We start from the raw sequence: 19,754 nt of genomic DNA on the forward strand, positions 1-19,754 counted from the left end.
AATGTTTATGAAAAGATTAGCCATTCAAAATGAAGAAACCCTATCCACCTAAAAGTGCAGGAAACTTATACACGGTTTTCAGAGTAAGCAGTTCAGCAGGGAGAGTAAGAGGTGGTCTATAGGAAATAAAAGACTTTTTTGAAGTTTTTAGGCTACATTGTCAACTGGATAGCTCTGCTAATATTCAAAGTGCCTTGATGCAAACCTGCTCTGATCTCAATGATCTATAGAATGACACAGTTGCTCAAACAAAGCACTGAGCTCACTTGGCTGTATTTCTGGATTGGCTCTGGTCCAGATTCAGCTTACTGAGCATAAGTAAAGGAGCTTGTGTTCTTTTGCTTTGCTTAGAAGCATGCACAAAGACAGAAAGTTTTTGCATAGGCAAGTATTACTTAAATTAACCTAGCCAAAGGACTATATTGTAGGTCTTGAAAGGCATCTAACCTTTTATAGTGCTCACAGTGTGCTGTGCGCTTCATCTTCCCTAGAACAACACCCAGACTACCCAAGGCAGATGATGTAAGCTATTAATACGCTGTCCTAAATACAAAGCACTGGAGCTAGGAATTCCCTAGCTCTCACCTCTGCTCAGCTGCAGACCCTTCTTGTATCCTTAAACTTTTATCAACAGTAAGTCAAGGTTCTTCACCCCATCAGTTACCTGTAGAAGTCAGGATGACATCCCTTGCGCAATATGTGTGTAAGATATGCAAGTATTTTAATAACACGCATGGAAATACTTTGAAGATGAAAAGCATTATGAGTACCAAGCCATGCAATTAATACTAACAGCGACTACACTTTTCCCAGTGCATAGCAGATGAATAGTACAAAGCAGGAATGAGCAGGATGAGTGTGCTTGTCTTCTCAATACAAATGTTTACTGAAGTGTTTCCTCTGTAATAGTTCTAAAATAATTATGTGATCTCCTGAATTACATCTCTAGTGCCACTCACCAGTTATCAAGAGATAAGAATCCTCCAAAGCCTCCCTAAATCTGTGTTAATCAGCCCATATTGCATCATATCTTTTCTAACAAATTGTTATAAATAAGTATCAGGAGAAACATTATTTAAAACTTGTATATTATACCTTAAAACAATAGCTACACAAGTTGCATTCAACTCTGAAATGCATTTAGGAATAACAGCGTGAAAAAGAAATCAATAAACTGAGATGAAGAATGTGAAGAAAATATATTCTGAATAATTAGAATGGAAAAGAAGTATGAAAGACATATAAAAGGCTGTGCGCAATGGAGGAGGTTCTCAGGTTTGTAAAGGCAAAATAACACCGAAGGGCAAGAAGCAAGTGAAACAGCAAGATTTTGCAGTGAGACTCTGAGCTAGCTCCCCAGACGAGCCAAATTTTAGCAGCAGGTTAGAACTGACAAGGAAACATAGTTAGGCAGAGCTCACAAACAATCTGAATTCGGGCTGCCTTGAAACCGCATCCTCAGCGCGCTAACTCACCTGAGGGGTCCACCTATGACTCAGTTTCTTTAGCCTAAGTGCAAAGCAACCCGGTGGAGCAGCCGCCGGAGGGCGGCAGGACCTGCCCTGCCCGGTGCCTGCAGACCGGGGCCGAGCGGGCGCTGCGGAGCACGACACGCGGCCGGCGCCTCCTCAGCACCTCAAGCAGCGGCGGGACCGACGGCGCCGTGACTGTCACACCACCGGCCTGCGCCCCACCTCAGCAAGGCGGGCTCGTCCCGAAACCCTAAGGCACATCAGCCGTCTCCCCCGCTGCCGAGGCCGGAGGGGGCACACGGCCCCGAGCTAGCCGGGCCGCAGAGGGCAGGACGAACAAGGGCCCCCCCTCACCCGTCCCCACACGCGCATGATGCAACACAGCAACCCCACGAAGGGACAGCACGCCGCCACAGCACCACCCAGCACAGCGGGAGGAGCGGGGTGCGCCCGGCACTCACCGAGCGGAGGGCTGCTCGCGTTGACGGTGAGGCTCAGCGTCGCCATCCCGCCGACACGACGCCGGAACCACGGCAGAGGCTGAGGCGGGACGCGCGGCCGCGCCAGCAAGACAAGCGCCGGCTCGGCTGGTCCCGCCCGCAGCCGAGGGGCGGGGCCGCGCGGAGCCACTTCCGGTGGCGGGGTGTGAGGCGGAGAGGGTTTGATCTGGGCCTCTGTAATAGTGGGGTCAGTCCGAAGGAGATGGGGAGGCTGGAGTTGAGTGGGAAGCCTGGGTGTTGTGTGGAGGCTGCCTCATCTCTCGCCTTGTTGTAGGCCTCTGTAGGGTTGGGTGCCGGCGATTCGCTCAGGCAAAGGCTTCCCTAGAGCTTTGCAGGAGCTCACCGTAAACCTGAGGTAGATGTGTGGCGGTGGCTGTAGGGAGAGCTTCCGTCGTTTTTCTGTCGGTAATGACACAAGTAGATCAAGCGGCGCACGTATACCGACACATGTGGTGCGGTGGTTTAGCAGTCTGTTTAGTTAAGACTGTTACTTGCTATGCTCCTCGTAAACGTGGATTTTGCGGTGTGGCCCAAGCTAGTCTTGGAATGAATTGCTGAAGTGCTGTGTCAGCAATTTTTCTCTTCACAGGACGCAGACTCAAGTTCACATTGTTGCAAGGACAATGCAGTGTTCCCCCCCCGCCCCCGTCTAATTTATAGATGGTATTACAGCACCTCATGTGCTGCTAGAGACATTATCAAATGCTTGATTGGTGAACTGGTGCTGTTTTGTGCAGTGGGTGTAGTGGTATAGCCAGAGCATGACTGTGTCTTATGTGCTGGCTTTTATCCCAACTTCCCTCAGTGCTTGCTTGTGTTAGCAGTTTTACACTTTGTGTAAGTATGGAAAGCGGTTCCATACATAAGCATTTTTATACATCAGGTAGAAGCTGGTGTATGCTTTGTGTGTTTTACTCCCACTAAGGTAACTGTAAAGGAGCAGAGCAATAAATCACAGCAGAATTAGAGAGAAGCTTATACAAAGGAAATTTTCAAGCATATAGCAAGTTTCAGATGAAAATAAGGATAAAGAAACAGATGAAATTGCTAACAGTGAGTTCTGCGATTTGTATTTTAATGTTCTATGGAAAGGTTTATTAAGCAGGCTTTGAGTTGTCTTAAGTTTTTCTATGTTTTGTGTTAATGTGCTTTACAAATTCACATGCAGATTTTTATATGAATACTAAAGCATGCACATCCAAAAGTCCTGCAGAAGGTAGGGGTAAGAATTATATATAACTGAGGCAGTGAAATGATGTTAATTTTGTATGTGGAATGATTAAACTTATAATGGGGCAAAATGTGAAGGCTCTAATTAAAGCAGGCTGAATTTCTGTTGCATGTTCTTACTAGTCATGAGCTTGAGAAAGGAGAAGAAAGGTGAAACTGTAGACGAAAGGATTACATGCATGTGTTGTTTCTATATATATGCAGCTTTAATACAGTGTCATTATAGCATTATGGACTGGCTGATAATAGAATGCAGTAAGTGGTAATCTTGCTAACTGATCTGTAAACATTATGATAAGCTGACCTCACTAAGGAAAGTGCTTCCTTAGATCCTTTTCCATGCATGAACATGGGGAGACAGAGAATGCTCTAGCAAGAGATGCTTGCTGGAAATAAAGCCAGGTTTAAGCCACTGAAGTCACACTGGTGTTAACCTACTGTGAGGAAAGGATGTAATCTAAGGACTCTAAGTAAACTGGAGTTTACTAAAATACCATGTGTGATGAAAGGAGAAAGAAGCAACTTGTACTCACTGAAGGATTTGGGTCACAAAATGTGAAGAAAACAAAGTACGCAGGGGCTCCACTGGTTCAAAATACTCCAGAGTCCTAAATTCAGCTTGAGGAGACATCATCTGTTTTGGCCAAGGTTGCCACTGTTAGTTAGTCATATGTAATTTACTACTTACTCTCTTTTGTGTTCACGCAGACTGAACAGTTGAATCCTGCTTTCCTAACTCCCATACCTATGGGAAAGCTGACTGAAACAGGCTCTCCAATTTGTAAGTTCATTTTAGGTGATCTTGTCATCTGGTCTCTCTCCTTCCCTAATGTGCTGACATTCCACAGGACAAAGACGTGGTAGTGTCGGGTTCCTCAGCTCTTGGGGCTGTTGGAAAGGCACCTGCATATAAAAAATCTTGAGTTCTGGCATTTAAGTTGTCCCTGTGTATGACAAAGCGACCTAGGATGCTCTCCAAGACTGAGATGACACAGACCCCAAGAGAGGCATTCCAAATCATCAGAGAGGTGCTGGGAACTCCTCTCCCCATTGCAGTTTCCTTGGGTTCTCCTCAGTTGAGGTGTCCTGAACTCTGCTGTATTAATGCTTCACTGATCCCAAATGGATCCAGTGATCCAGGAACCTCTATTTGAGATGTTAAGAGGTCCAGCTGGACTGGTCTTGGCTTCTGCAAAACTGACACCCCAGCTCTCCACAAACAGCAATCTCTGCCATCCCAAAACCAAGTACAGATCAGAAAATTCAAAGATTCACTTCTAAGAATCAAAACTGTGAATTTTATAATAAATGGGCTAATCCATCCAGGCAGATTCTTAGTCCATTTGTACTTAATAAACTCTTGTTGACTACATACAACAAAAAACATTGAACAACATCAGGAAAATGACTTAACATGATTTTGTGCCCTGACTATTAAGATGATTTTTGGACTCTACTGTTATGATCAGCAGTATGTTAAACACAGTAATGAAGAACAAATACTGCCAAAGGATGGTTCAAGAAATGTGACTGTTTGATGTTTTCTGCTAAACACAGCAAAACAATCTGATCCAACATACACATATCGATTCTGTGTGCAATTTGAAATTATTGAACACCTTAATGTAAGAATGCAGTTCAAACTCTCTAAAACAGTATTTCAGGCTCAGTTATCATCTCGCTTTCTTCTCCAAGCTCGCTTTCTTCTCCAAGCTCGCTTTCTCAGCCTGCCAGGCCAAGTAAAGATGTTTTATTAATTCAAGGCACAAGGGATTGTTTAACAGTGTTGGGAATACGACTGGCATAATAGTCATAATTTCTCAAAGCAGCAAGGACCCCAGCAGAATTCATGTGTTTCACTTCCTTGTTATACTGAAATGAATTTCCATGGATATCAGTTATCTTGCCTGAAAAAAAAAAAAAGAAAAAAAAAATATAAAATCAGCAAACAAGAGTTGGAGAGAGAGAATCTACTTAATTAGTACAAGTGATACAACTAAAAAACCAGTCTTTGTTGTACACATGCCTGTCTTCAGATGTGAAATATCTTTGCTCCCAGTTTAAGTGCAACAGTTTTGTACTGACTGAAATCAAATAACTAATGGTTTTATTTTCTTTCAGTAACATTTACATTCCTTGTGTTTCAGGAAAACCTCTCTCTTATGGATTAACTAAAATGCTTCCTGAATAGTTTTTACATTTGCTATTGACAGGAAAGAAAGAAGTATCTTGTAATAAAGTAAAAGCCAGGGTAAGCCTATACAACAAACTAACATAATATAGAAATACCTTAGCTGGTTTTAAACAAGTTTCTAGAAATCACTTAGCAAGACCAACAGTGATCTTTATGCAAGCTAATTTAACCATGACATACCTAAGTAACAAGGAGGCTAAATACAGTCCTATGCTGCCCCAGATTAATTGGGGTTTTTGTGCCTGAGCTAACCTGTTTAAAGCTATCTCAATTATCAACACTAGAGACTGCAGATAATGTCATTACAAAGCCAGTTATCATTGCTTGACAATTTAGGAGATTAAACCCCATTTATCAGCATGAACAGCAGAAAAAAATATAATAATACTTATATTCAAGTTCTTGTCAGTGAGACTTTTCATAACTCCTCTAATCTCTTCCTCCCTAGAAAGGTGAAGTGGCTTATGTTGGCTGGACACCACTAATTTTACTGAATTACACAGAATCATAAAATGGTTTGGGTTGGAAAGTACCTTAAGATTGTCAGTTCCAACCTCCCTGCCATGGGCAGGGAAACCTCACACTAGACCATGATGCCCAAGGCCCTGCCCAACCTGGCACTGCTGGGGATAGAGCATTTACCACTTCCCTGGGCAGCCTGATCCAGTGCCTCAGCAACCTCACAGTAAAGAACTTCTTTCTTGCATCTTACCCAAATCTCCCCTGTTTAATTTTAAACCCACTACCCCTTGTCCTATGACTACAATCCCTGGTGAATGACTCAAAGGAACAACTGCATTGTTTGGCCTATTTTTGTTGTTTTAAAGAATTCTCTGTCCACGTATTACATAATATGTTACTAATGCTAGCCTACTACATGCACTTAGGACAGTGTGATTTTACTGTGAAATAGTAGCCAACAGAAAAAAGCCATTTATTTTGGCCTATCCCTTTGGAGCTACTGTTGATTTCAGAGGGCTTTTTTTTTTCCCTATGAAAAACGTAAGTAACTTTAAACTACATTTCACTTATCTTAGAATTTTGAATGATATTAACTTACCTCCCACAGCATGTAGAATAGCTTCCGGTGCACATGTATCCCATTTCTTGCACCCAGGACTTGCAAATACATAAGCAGATGCCTTGCCTTCTATAAGCTGAATGACCTGTTAGGAATAGAGAGTGGCAATCATTGCAAAGGATCTAGGCATTTAGAATTGGGTAAAACTAACACCAGCAAACAGGGATTAGATCAGTTTATTAATGTACTTAACTCTCAGAAAAGGAATATTAGCCATTTCCTTTCCAATATTACAAGAAATTATATTAAGATTTAGAAAGCTATAGTGTATTACCATTCTAAGTGATCTATTTTGGATTGTTATGAATACAGTCTAGTAGATGAAAATCTGATCTTAGTTTCAGAAGAGAGTCTGGTTTTGACAGCCATGACAAAAAAAAAGCTTTAAAAACTGTAGCAAATGGGTATTCCCTGCATGCAGAGAAGTTCTGCAAAGGAAATATCACTGAGTGCTTTTATGTTTATCCTTTCATATAAGCTGCTAGATAGTTGGAACCAAAACTGTATTAACATGAATGAGAGGAAATGTCTAATAGCTGTAATTAAACTGAATTCCCGTTTAGTCTTCATTACAACTTTTTATTTTCGCCCCTAGAAACAAAATACAGGGCAAGACGGACCTGAGCTATTACCAGCATGGCCACTGTTATCAATATACCTGGACCAAATTCTCTCTACCTCACAGCACACTGAATGCTAGGAAGAGAAGTTGTGCTGGGAAAGGAGGAGGAAATCTCCTGTACATTTATGCAAGTAAGTGATTTCTTTAAAAATTCTTTTTTTTTCCCAAAGGTACCACCTCCCAGTAATAAGAAAAGATTTATAGCTTTTATACCTTGTTTCCTGCTCCTCCAACTCTGATGACACTGTCTGGATTCAAAGCACTGATGCATTCGTTTACCAGGGCACTGCTGTGAGAACGGGTGGTAACAATGATGTGTTTCCCAGCAGGTGCTTCTGTGAGCTGAAATCCAAAGGCACCTATGCCTAGGACTCCCCAGATTGTCCGTCCTAGCACAGCGTCAGGTCCTGCCTACAGAAAAGGTACACAGGTCCAGGTGACGGTTAATCACAGTGATCAGCATTTAAAGCTCAAATGGAAGGAGTACTTAGAGATATCTGCATATCAGGGAGTGTAATACTAATACTAGGTTATACATTTAAACTACTCTAGAGCTCAGAGTAATTGGCTCTTAAGGCAAGGACATTGTTTACCCTTTTCTTATCTGTGACATTGTGGTGCATTACATTCTGCCTCCAATGACTGATGTTAATATTTGTATATTTCTGTACTTCAGGCACAATCTGTAACTGAAAATATCATGTCATTTTAAATGTTTTGTCATACATATTACACAGAACATATGGAATCAGCTGACGATATGTATTACATCAACTCAAGAGCTTTTCCTTTAAATTCTAATGAGTTTAATCAGGCTGTGCCATGTGCTTTTTTCCCCATCACACATAATACAGATATAATCTCAAAACATGTTTAAATGCTTGTAGGTTGGCCATCCTGGACTTATTCCTGTAACCTAGCATGATATACTCTAACCCAGCTGTCAGTGACAGGTACACTTGGTTTACTACAGGGCTGCAGATTTATGGCAGTTACCACATTTCACAAATGCACCTACTGCGTGGATTTACTAGAGAGTTTATAGCAAAGACTCCAAAACCACTGATCTGTACTTATTTTACAGCATGTACTCTGTATTTACTCTAGCAATATGTACAGCATATATTCAATATATCGTATATTACACAAGCCTCAGGATTCAGTATAGCTGTTAGTAGATCCCTGAGATTCAGTTCCTGCAAACCAACATTCAAAATTATATATATTTAATAAAAAACTACCACCTTGTAATCCAGCATTAAGTCCACTATGTGCTGCTTTTCAGTTGAAAGTGTGTTAATTAGAAAAGGCTTAGAAGAGACAGTCAGAAATCATCTAATGCTTTTAAACAAATCAATGCATTTAATACCTCATAGTTGTAATATGGCTGGTTAATAACTCCTGCTATTGCTTTGCCTCCATAAGCAATTCCAATAAGAACCGTTACGTGGTCAAGGAGACCTGTACAGAAATCACATGAATGTAGTTATGCTTCTAAAAGAGAGTATATATATTTAAAAAGAGCCCCTTCAACAGATGTCCTGATACGCAGAGTGGTATCTTAAAAATGCAAATACTAATCAGAATTTTCAGGTGCAATAGCTGGTTGATATAACTTTTTTAGTCATTTACCCTTGAGGTTTGCAAAAAAAAAAAAATGCCCCACATAGAATTCTTTTAATAGAACTATGTTATAATTAACACAAAATGAGGAAGAAATTTAAAGATACAGCTAAATGGAAGTATATGATAACATTCTTCTTTAATTGTGGTGTGGTTTCTTTAATGGTATTCAAAACTAACAATTTGTTGACAATTGTACATCTCTCTTCCTGAAAAGGGGAAAAAAATCTGCCTAAAAGATTTCACATTAATCAACTAAAAAATGCAGCAAGAAGTTTCAGCATATTGTTTCTGGAGGTTTTCTTTTGTTTTCTTCATTTTAGGGTCTATTTCTAAGGACACAAATTAGGCTTTGCTGAAAACAGTTTCAGAAGAATTATGATCTGAACGAGATATTTTATTTTGAAAGGGCTACAAATACAGCTCTGGTATTTGAGTTGTTTGAAGAGGAGGATTGAGGGCATTCCTGTGTGATTTAGCCCCTCAATTGAAAGTATATGTGAAATTGTAAGTTTGACTTAAAGCTGAAGGAAATCTGCCAGCAATCAAAGGCAGCCCTTTGCTCCCCGAAATGATAAAAACTGGTGGGCATTCAGTACTCCATCAGGAATATTCAATACTGAATGGAATGATGAAAAAATCCATAGAACTCACAGTAAAGAAACAACACCAGCCTTATGAAACAATATCATGTGTAACTCCTATCATATAACTATCTACATGTGCATGCTACTTTATTACATTCCTTTTTTGGTTTAAATCAACAGAATTAAAGGAGAGGCCAACCTTCAGTGTACTCCTTGGTTCCGTCCAAGGGATCAACCCATATTACAAGCTTTAAAAATACAAAAATAAGGACATTAACAAATACAAATGATGGAAGTTGTCATGCAAAGTATATATTTTACTTTAGCACTTTCATTTCCTTACAGGAGTAAATACAGAAAAAGTACACAAAAAAGCTTAAAAACTGACTAGAACTTCTCAGCAAATATCTTTATAGAGGTACGAAGGCTTAAACTTGACATGGAAATGACATTATTATGTCTGAAGTAGATAAATTAATTTGAATCACAAGTTGCAGGAAGCAAATGTCCATTTCCCACTATTGCACCTCAGGAATATGCAGCATTTCTGGCTGTGGAGGTGTGATTCTCATAATGACATTTCAGTTTTCCAACCAAAAAGAAAAGCTTGCAACACTTGAATAACCTTTTTCTTAACACATTCTTAGCTAAAATCAGTAAGTGATATAACATAGTGTAAAATATGAAGACATGTATAGCGTTACCACATTACCTCTTCCTCTTTAATTCCTGTGTACTGAGCAGGACAAGTTTTCTTCAGGATTTCTTCACAGTGACCATATTCAATTAGTTCCTCAGTTACCTCATCACCAGGCAGTTCCTAACAAAAGTATTCTTAGAATTATCGGAAAAAGATGTTAGGCTAACCTCAGTTTGCCTTAGAACTGTGGATTTACTTGTGGCTTGCTTGACAAAGCTAATGCAATGGAAAGGTGAAATGGAATACCAATATTTTTAATAGGTTATTTCTTAGCCAAACAGATTCTACCGCAAGTTACTGAACTTGCGGTATGAAATAAACTAGGTACTTACTTCTTCTCCTATGATTGTCACCTTGGGAAACTTCTGTGCCAGTGAAGCACAAATGCTCATTTGTACCAGTCGGTCAGCTTTAGTCTGCAAGTCATTGGCTCCTGTCTGTAAAAGGATGGATGGGAATTTGTATGTTTCAAAGCAACAGCAACAAAAAAACCCAGCTGTACAATGGCCCATATGTCATGCTGAATATCTACCTTATAATGAAAAGGAAGTCTAATTAGATAAATCATCAACCTAGTAAATGATCCTGAGAGAGGCAGGCTAAAAACTGAAACAGACAGTTTCCCTGCACACCCCAAAGCTAAAACAGACTGCTGTGATATCAGAACAATATTTAGATGCTGTGTTCTTCTCATGCAATGGTACAGTTGCACTGATATGTATTTGTGCAAATACTGCACTATGTACAGAGTAAATTAATATAGGTGTGATCACAGATACGAGGGAAAAGCAAAACCAACATGCTATCCAAAGCTTGTTTTTTGTTAAGAAAATCAGGACAAAACTGTGGTGTTTCTTTTAAGTGTCTGAACATTCTTTAGAAATACCTGTCAAAAGATACTTCTCCAGTGCTCTTTTAATCCTTTAATAAGGAATATTTCTTGTATTGGAGAGGTGAGGACTGTATTTCCTTCCTTATTTGATGATCTTCAAAAATACCGCTTTGACCTGTATCTAAATTAGCATTAGTAAGAGAAATTATATTAGAACAAAGTAAAAGTTATACCTTCTCCACTATGCCCAGATCTCCTGCAGCCATTACATTTCTAACAATTGTTGCAGCTTTTTCTGCAGCAGAATATGCAGAGGCGACCACACGCATGAGCAGAGCTGGAGAAGCCATGCTGAAAGCTGAAAGGAAACAAAAAGCAAACTTAGAATCATAGAATAGTTAGGGTTGGAAAGGATCATCTGGTTCCACCCCCCTGCCATGCACAGGGATGAGTCACACTAGACCATGTCACTCAAGGCTCTGTTCAACCTGGCCTTGAACACTGCCAAGGATGGAGCATTTACCACTTCTTGTGTGTTTCTCTCTTCAAGAGAAGACAATAAGGAAAATATTTTAGTTAATATTCCAAACAGACAGAGTTAGAGCTGAGTAGAAGGGGGTTTGTGGGTAACTTCCAGTGAGCAGTAATGAAGTGAGCTTTGACTTTTTGAAAAATACATTAAATATGTATAAAGCTACTTCAGACAAGTTTTCAAATACCTATGCTCTGATAGAGAATCTAGTTCTCACTAAAATAAAATCTGACATTAAACAAGAAAAGCAACAGAAATTCATAAATGTTAGAAAACGTGTAGTCTACTACTAGTCCATTGGTTGAAATGTAAAACAGGTTTTTGTAGATGGCCTAATTGTGGGCACAAATTAGGTTAATGATACACAGATATCGCAAACTTGTATGTGGAAGTCTGTTCATCTAAAGTTTACCATCCTTTCAGTATTTAACTTCTCTTGCTTTCTCTAAGAAAATCTATTGCATCTTCTCCTGTTCTGGTTCCTCAACATAAAAAAGACATGGAACTGTTGGAACAAGTCCAGAGGAGGGCCATGAGGATGATCAGGGGACTGGAGCATCTCCCATATGAAGACAGGCTGAGAAAGTTGGGGCTGTTCAGCCTGGAGAAGAGAAGGCTGTGTGGAGACCTCATAGCAGCCTTCCAGTATCTGAAGGGGGCCTATAGGGATGCTGGGGAGGGACTCTTCATTAGGGGCTGTAGTGATAGGACAAGGGGTAACAGGTTAAAACTTAAACAGGGAAAGTTTAGATTGGATATAAGGAGGAAGTTCTTTACTGTAAGGGTGGTGAGGCACTGGAATGGGTTGCCCAGGGAAGTTGTGAATGCTCCATCCCTGGCGGTGTTCAAGGTCAGGCTGGATAGAGCCTTAGGTGACATGGGTTAGTGTGAGGTGTCCCTGCCTATGGCAGGGGGGCTGGAACTAGATGATCTTAAGGTCCTTTCCAACCCTAACTATTCTATGATTTTTTCCCTCAGCACTGCATGTCCTGTAGTTCTTCCTACTGTAATCCTCTGCATCTGTTCCACAGCACACATCAGTGCAATTCACTGTGCCTTCAGTTCCCAAATAGAATAACTATCACTTGTGAAAGGCTGACAATCATCCATTCCTCCCAGCTTTTCTCTACCTCAGGAAAAAGAAGTATGGATCACCAGGCTGCAGTCTTTCAAATTCAGAGCTAGTTGCTTTTCCTGTCAATTCTTTCTGTCTGTGTAGATTACATGCTTTTTGGGTTTGGTTTACACATGCAATATACTTCCAATTTAATTCTTGAGCACAGAGCTAGAAGAATACAGAGGGATTCATTAATCATCACATAGAAGACTGTATTAGGCTTTCCTCACAACCAATATTTGCAGCAATTGCAGCAAGTATTGCATAAGTTGCACTAGTAGTTTATTAGACAATATCCTTCCTTTCTTGCTTGAGAAATCTCAAGTATAGTGTACTCAGTAAAGTATAATGTAAGGAGGTTATAAGGCTAGCTACTGTAGATGATAGTGACAGGACCTCAAGTTCATGTCTTTACAGTTTACAGCAAACAGCCATGTTAGAGGTACCAAAATCCCTAATTTAGCTGGTTTAAGAATTTTTCCAGCACTTTACAAACACTGTATGGGTATCTCTAAAGCCGGAAGATCTTTGAAGCTAAAAGAGTCACTGTGTAAGTACATTCAAAAAGCATAGCTGCTACTGGTTTTTATGACCTACTGCTCATGGATGGGAGCAAAGTTCTCTGGAGTCCTGCAGAGTAGCCAGGGTCTGTACCCAAAGTACTCTATCTTTGACTGGTAACAATGGTTACAAAGGAGATTTCTGAAATGCTACCCACAGCAAAAAGCAACTCTCAAACAATTGAAAATTGTAAAGCAAATATGTGTCATAACACACGGGGAGACGGGTACTATTTTAAGTATACACTATCATATGAAACAAGTTAAAGGGAAGGAAAGTTGAATGTAATTCATTCCATACTGAAAATATCTGGAATATTAGAACTTCTGAGAGAGAGTAAAAATTAGCATATTAGATGGGAAGTTTTGGTTAAAGAATTGAGCTCAGAAAAGGATAATTAAGATTTTGATGCTCAGCTTCTCATTTGACCTTTTATTATGCATTTGATCCTGCTTTGTAAAGTAAGGTTTAAACTTTATTATTTTAAAGGCTTGATTTATTTAATGATTTCATAAGTTAAAAAAAACTCTCAGAAAACAGTACAAAAATACTGTCTTATGTTCTTCAAGCTCAACCCAAGATGTTTCTTGGGCACGGTTTTCTTGGACATTCTTAAAGCAAACAAATATACTTTCTGTAGTGAACCTATACCTGAAATTTTTAAGCAAACCTTAACATTTAAATATTTTATGAAAAACAAGATTATGAGAAACTAAAATGGGAGGTTCAGCAACCCCTCCTCCCAAATATATAGTAACTAACTAACGAAGTGTGAAGTACGTTATTGCTGCAAAAGACAACTTAAATTTTTACAGGGCTGTACCTCCTATGTGGCACATTTTCCGGTGTGTTGGACCTTCTTGGTTAGGTAAGTTGTCCATAAGTTTCTCATCTCTAACTTTTTTATCTCAAATTATGTAGCCTATTTATAAGTTTATGGCTCTTTCTGATGAGGGCAATGTCTAATACTTACTTCCACAAGTTGGTGAAGGGCCTGGAGGACAAGTCTGATGAGGAGCAGCTGAGGGAACTGAGGGAGGGGTTAGCCTGGAGAAGGCTCAGGGGGGGCCTTATCCCTCTCTACAACTCCCTGAAAGGAGGATGGAGCTAGGAGGTGACTGCTCTCTTCTTCCAAGTAACATGTGACAGGGCTCAAGCTGTGCCAGGGGAGGTTTAGACTGGGTATAAGGAAAAATTTCTTCCCCAGAAAGGTGCTCAGGCATTGGAACAGGTTGCCCAGGGCAGTGGTGGAATCACCATCCTCAGAAGCGCTCAAAAACAGTGTAGATGAGGCCCTTAGTGACATGGTTTAGTGGTGGTTTTGTCAGTGCTGGGGTAATGGTCGGACTTGATGAGCTTAAAGGTCTTAATACCTGATTCTATGAACGCATCCAAGAATATATGGCTTGCTGTGGACAAACAAGCTTGACTCTTATAAGGCTGTACAGTTTACAAAGATTGCACAGCAGCTATCCTTCAAATCAAATTTGTCTATTATTTCAAAACCAAAACAATGTTCTGCAAACAGTTTTCTCTAATGAAAGGAGAAGGTGGATGTCTCAGAGCACTGGACAGCATGCAGAGCTTGCTTTTGCGTGAGCAGGCTGAGCCTGAGCTTCTTTCCCTGAACTCTTCAAAGCCCAGGTGATGAGAGCTCTCTATTCCTTTACCATAGACTTTGGCTCACGTTTCATAAAAGATAAACTTTTCACTCTGTGTAATGTGAAGAAATTATATTTACCCAGAAGCGGGCTAGGGCTCGGAGTGGGAATGCAACTTCTAGGGGAAAAGGGCAGTGCTGCCTCATTTCACCCAAGTGTTTAGAGGCCTTTTGAGTTTGTATTGAAAATAATCATTACTTTTTTAAAGCCTGTTCCTGATTCCCTTGTGATGGGGGCTCCCGGCGGTAACCCGCGGCAGGGCAGCGCACCGCACACCAGCCATGCTACCGAGCCGCGCTCTCAATGCATTTAGGCAAGCACTGCACAACGCTGCACAAGCGGCAGACCCAGCAAACTCACCGTCTCGGCCGTGCTACTCTCCGTCTCGGCAGCGTCCCCAGCACCCCTTCGCTCACCGGCAGCGTCCGGCGGCCCAGAGCCCGCCGGGAGCCCTTCTTGTGAGTCCTTTGCCCCGAGGGAACAGGAGTCCAGGCCGCGCCGCCGCCGCAGCAGCAGCCGAGACCTCTCACAGGCGCCGCCCGCTTCAGGCAGAGCTCGCTCCGATCGCGTCAGGGAGGCGTCTTTACAAACCAAGCCCGAAGCACCCCAGCTCTTCCCGGCTCCGCGGAGGGCTGACGCCTTCTCCAGTGCTCTCGCCCGCCCTCCGAGGCGTGGAGGAAAACGCGTTGCGCCGTGGCATGTCCTTTACCGCGGCCCGTCGTTGTTGTCGCCATCTCGTGCCGTAGCGCAGGCGGAAGTGTTCCCCCGCGCACGTCGTAGGAGCTACCGAGGATGTTCCGGGCCTGGCGGACGCCGCCTCTGGCGCGGGCCCGGGCCCAGGCCCGAGCGCGAATCGCCTGGGGATGGGCGCGCCCCGCCGCCTCCGAGAGCCGGCAGCCCGCGGCGGAGCAGGATTCCCCGTCCCGGGACACCGTGCTGTTGCCGCGCAGCCGCTTCCCCGGGCGGCTGCAGCCGGAGACAGAGCTGGAAACGCAGCAGGTAGCGGTGGGGCCGCGGCTGGGTCCCCCGGGGGAGGCATGCCCCGGCAGCAGCTCATGGAGGGGAGTAGGGAGGCTCGGCCCTGGGGAGGAGGGAAGGTGGCTGGCTGAGGTTACTGTACGGGCCCGGTTTTGCTGCCAGTAAGTTGTAGGTGTGGGCTGCCTCAGGTGAGATCCAGGCCATCTGCAGTCGGCTGTCAGAGTAAGTTGAAGGACTTCAGTTGTTTATGTGTAAGCACAAGTACAGGCTGGACGGAGACTGGATTGAGAGCAGAAGGACTTGGGGCGTTGGTTGATGAGAGCTCAACATGAGCCAGAAGTGTGTGCTTGTAGCCCAGAAATCAGTCGTGTGCTGGGCTGCATCACCGGCAGCATGAGCTGCAGGTCGAGGGAGGGGATTCCGCCCCCCTACTGTGCTGTGGGTAGATCGCCCCCTGCAGTCCTGGCCAGCTCTGGGCCGACAGCACAAGAGGGAGGTGGAGCTGTTGGAGCGAGTCCAGGGAAGGACAACAAAAATTAGCAGCACCTCTTCTATGAATACAGGTTATAAGAGTTGGGATTGTTCAGCTTGGAGTAAAGGCTCTGAGGAGACCTTAGAGCAGCTTCCAATACCTAAAGGAGGCCAACAAGAGAGATAGAGAGGGACATTTTACAAGGGCCTGTAATGGTATGGACAAGGGGGAATAGTTTTAACCTGACAGAGGGTAGATTTGGAGTAGACAAACAGAAGCTCTTCCCTGTGAGGGTGCTGAGGTGCTGGCAAAGGGTGCACAGAGAAGCTGTGGCTGCCCCATCCCTGGCAGCATCCAAGGCCAGGATAGGTAGGCCTTGGAGCAACCTGGTCTAGTGGAAGGTGTCCCTGCCCATCATAGGTGGCTGGAGCTGGATAAGTCTTAAGGTCTTTGCCAGCCCAAAACAGTCTATGATGTACAGGTGGGTACGCTCTGGTTTGCTACTGTTTTGTTTGGAGGAAGAGTAATGACCCTGTTGGTTGTGGAGAGCAAGAATAATAATGTTAGGCTTAGTGTTATGCCTGTCTTGAGCTTTTTAATACTTTTAAGCTAATAATGTCTTCTGCTACAGAGTTAGAAAAGTGAACTCTTCATGCTTGTTTGTTTGCTTTTATTACATGTTTTACGATCTAGCCAAAATTCAGGAAGTGATGATTTAGGTATTTTCTTATTGTCTCTACAGAAATGTGGTTTTTCAGAACTGTATTCATGGCAAAGGCAAAGGAAAACGAAGCAGGAATTCTGTCTGCATGATGGACCACCTTATGCCAATGGAGACCCTCATGTTGGCCACGCTTTAAATAAAGTAACTATTTATTTGTTCACACTGTACTGCTTTGAAGTGGTAAACATGTCTTATAATGTGCTGTGTGTTCTCCATTCCCATGGAAATGGGAATCAGTGGAATGTTAAATCAGTAACACTTTTAAGTCTTCAGTTTTCTTGTAGATGGAGCTTTTCAAAAGCAAATGATGTGGTTATGTAGATGCCATATGATGCCAAGGCGATACAGATACCATAAGAGAACATGTACCTATATTCCAAGTGTTCATTTATGAGGCTGGATATTTCAGTCAAAAGAGGACATCTCTTTAGAAACAGACCAGCCTGTAATTCATTCCTAATCAGTATTAAATGCACAGTTTGTGTATGGAACGTATAGCATGTAGACACATGGGTGAATGTATATTTCTATATGTGTGTATGTAATAATGTTACTGTAATGCATGGTTGAGCTGTGTCTTGCTATTCTTTTTTCCTCCGAGTACTTTGTAGATTTGTTCCATTGAATTTATCTTGCTATCCTCAGTGGAACCACAATAACTAAGTGTTGATGGCTTTTAAAATACAGATTTCACCTTTGAAATATTACTCCTAAATATGTTTGGATACATTTAGATTCAGTCCTGAGAGTATCTGTATTGCATACACTGCAAAGTGGGAAAGACTTAAAATGTGACCCACAGCTTATACTACTAGTGCTAAAACTCGGACTGCAGTAATATGCACTAGGCCAACCCTGTAAATGCAGCTCAGTGTTTCAAAAATGATGACAAGTAGGATTTGTTTGCTTCAGTTCTTGCAGGTTTTTAATCTGCATCTTTCACCAATACTGAATGTAAATTCCCTTCATCAGGGGTCCTCTGAGGTTCTGCCAAAATACAAAATGATGGGCAAGAAAAATCACAAATACATAGTCTTAAATGTAAATTTATACTGCACCATTGTAGTTTAACCCCAGCTGGCAGCTCAGCAGCATGATGCCAGTGGGATGGGAAGAGAATTGGAAAAAAGGTTAAAACTCATGGGTTGAGATAAGAAGAGATTAATAATTAAAATAGGGTGTAATATAATACTGATAACGAAAAGAGAAATAACAGAGAGAGAGGGAAAAAAACAACAAATAAGTGGTGCACAATACAACCGTTCAACACCAAGTCTGCCGTGAGTAGTGATCGGTGTCTCCTGGCCAACTCCTTACAGTTTATATACTGGGCATGATGTGCTGTGGTACCCTTTTGGCTAGTTTGGGTCAGGTGTCCTGTCTCTGCTTCCTCCTGGCTTCTTGTGCCCCTCCTCACTGACAGAGCATGAGAGACTGAAAAGTCCTTGATTGGGGTAAGCACTACTGAGCAACAGCTAAAACATCCATGTGTTGTCTGCGTTGTTCTCAGACAAAAGCCAAAACACAACACTGTACCAGCTTCTAGGAAGAAAATTAACTCTATCCCAGCTGAAACCAGGACATGCAGCCTTTTGTATTTTTGGGTGGGTTTTTTTAGCAGGAGGATCTTAATAGTGTAGCTGTTCCATGTGGGGGAGCTAAAGAGGTAACAGACTCTTGCGTCCTTTCAGATTTTGAAAGACATCACTAATCGTTTCTACGTGATGAGAGGTTATAAAGTACATTATGTGCCAGGATGGGATTGCCATGGATTGCCAATTGAGTTGAAGGCGTTGTCAGAAGTCAAAGGATCTGAAAATCTTTCACCAATGGAAATTCGACAGAAAGGTAAACTACTCTTTGTCATATCTTTATAGAAGTTGGATTAAGTATTTATACATCCTACTCATACTTTGTATTTTATGCTTTATACGTAGTTTTTATACTTTCCTGAAGGCTTTTCTATAAGCTATTGGTGACATTTTCCATGATTACTATGTATTTGCCAAGCAGACTGACTGCAGCGTAATCTTATGAAACGAGAATTGAACATAGGATTAATTCACTGCTGTAATCAATGTGCATATTGTTGACCAGCGGTTTAAAAAAACCCAAAAGGAAGGCAGAGGTTTTGGATTTCTGCTTTGCTTAATTGTGTAGTGACATGAAACTGATGTTTATCAGATCCTTTTGGTTTTTGAAGACAGAATTTGATTAGGAGCTAAAAAGATGCGTTTAAAAATCAGGTTTCATCAGGACAGGTTGGCTCAGTACTTTAAGTAGGAATGTATTTGTTTACTGTGTTTGTAACAATATTACAGAACTATAAGAGTGTTCCTTTCAGGGGAGGTTAGTTTGCATTATGTGGAAACTGTTCTGAAGAAATAATGTTAAATACCATGTGTATTGAGACATCAACATTCAGCTGCAAAGCTATTTATAATGAGCAATTTAAACTGCTTTAGCTTGTGGCAATGAAATCGGCTTATTTTCAGGTGCGTGTTCTGAAATGTTTGGCTCAGCATCAACAGAAGTAGTTAATTTTCACTCTTTATTTTACATTATTTGAGAAGGCATTTTAAGAAATTGTTCTTCTTAACTAAATATACCTATTCCCCCCCCCCTTAAAAATAAAGTTTTTATTCTGGAAACATTTGTTTTATGTCCCCATATAAATCAAAAAGTGCCACTTCTGGATCTTTTTGCTGTTTGCAGTTTATGTAACTACTCTGAAATGCATATTTTTTTTGAGCCATAATAATCTGTGTAATACACATCAGTAGTTAGTGCATGTTTTAAATATTTTCAGCTGAGGCTTTTCTATAAAAGGTCAGTAGCGTAATTAAGTGGTATTACATTGATAAATGT

General features: G+C 41.6%; 3 protein-coding genes across 8 annotated transcripts in view; 1 reads left to right on the forward strand and 2 right to left on the reverse strand.

Moving 5' to 3' along the window:
* Positions 1 to 2,082, reverse strand: part of EPRS1 (glutamyl-prolyl-tRNA synthetase 1) — a 38,301-nt gene extending 36,219 nt beyond the window's left edge. For 5 of the 6 annotated variants that reach the window (XM_062605980.1, XM_062605978.1, XM_062605976.1 and 2 more), the window contains exon 1: positions 1,934 to 2,081. In XM_062605980.1, coding sequence (XP_062461964.1) covers positions 1,934 to 1,979 — 46 coding nt within the window. In that variant the 5' untranslated portion in view covers positions 1,980 to 2,081. Of the gene's footprint in view, positions 1 to 1,933 lie in introns of all 6 variants that reach the window. The other variant, XM_062605975.1, reaches the window with a different exon arrangement.
* Positions 2,083 to 4,902: 2,820 nt separating this feature from the next.
* On the reverse strand, positions 4,903 to 15,093 carry BPNT1 (3'(2'), 5'-bisphosphate nucleotidase 1). The gene is made up of 9 exons (XM_062605989.1): positions 15,073 to 15,093; positions 11,075 to 11,199; positions 10,342 to 10,446; positions 10,022 to 10,129; positions 9,509 to 9,557; positions 8,469 to 8,560; positions 7,313 to 7,510; positions 6,457 to 6,562; positions 4,903 to 5,109 (listed from the first exon to the last, which is right to left on the reverse strand). Exons 2-9 carry the CDS (start codon positions 11,189 to 11,191, stop codon positions 4,961 to 4,963), a joined length of 924 nt encoding a protein of 307 aa, XP_062461973.1. The 5' UTR covers positions 11,192 to 11,199; positions 15,073 to 15,093; the 3' UTR covers positions 4,903 to 4,960.
* A 403-nt stretch (positions 15,094 to 15,496) lies between these two features.
* The window catches only part of IARS2 (isoleucyl-tRNA synthetase 2, mitochondrial), a 31,363-nt gene continuing 27,105 nt past the window's right edge, over positions 15,497 to 19,754 (forward strand). The window contains exons 1-3 of the mRNA XM_062605987.1: positions 15,497 to 15,711; positions 16,905 to 17,027; positions 18,578 to 18,734. Coding sequence (XP_062461971.1) covers positions 15,505 to 15,711; positions 16,905 to 17,027; positions 18,578 to 18,734 — 487 coding nt within the window. The 5' untranslated portion in view covers positions 15,497 to 15,504. The remainder of the gene's footprint in view (positions 15,712 to 16,904; positions 17,028 to 18,577; positions 18,735 to 19,754) is intronic.

Source organism: Pezoporus occidentalis, unplaced genomic scaffold, assembly GCF_034315485.1.
Source record: "Pezoporus occidentalis ecotype Australia unplaced genomic scaffold, CSIRO_AGI_Poc_V1 ctg93, whole genome shotgun sequence".
NCBI classification, from domain to species: domain Eukaryota; kingdom Metazoa; phylum Chordata; class Aves; order Psittaciformes; family Psittacidae; genus Pezoporus; species Pezoporus occidentalis.

Bases quoted from the DNA above. Each gene is read 5' to 3' on its own strand.
- BPNT1 (XM_062605989.1), bottom strand. From the start codon at position 11,191: ATGGCTTCTCCAGCTCTGCTCATGCGTGTGGTCGCCTCTGCATATTCT. The intron at 8,561-9,508 runs GTTGGCCTCTCC...ATTTCTGTACAG, and splicing joins AACCAAGGAGTACACTGAAG to GTCTCCTTGACCACGTAACG. The intron at 7,511-8,468 runs GTATTAAATGCA...CCTTTTCTGTAG, and splicing joins AGCCATATTACAACTATGAG to GCAGGACCTGACGCTGTGCT.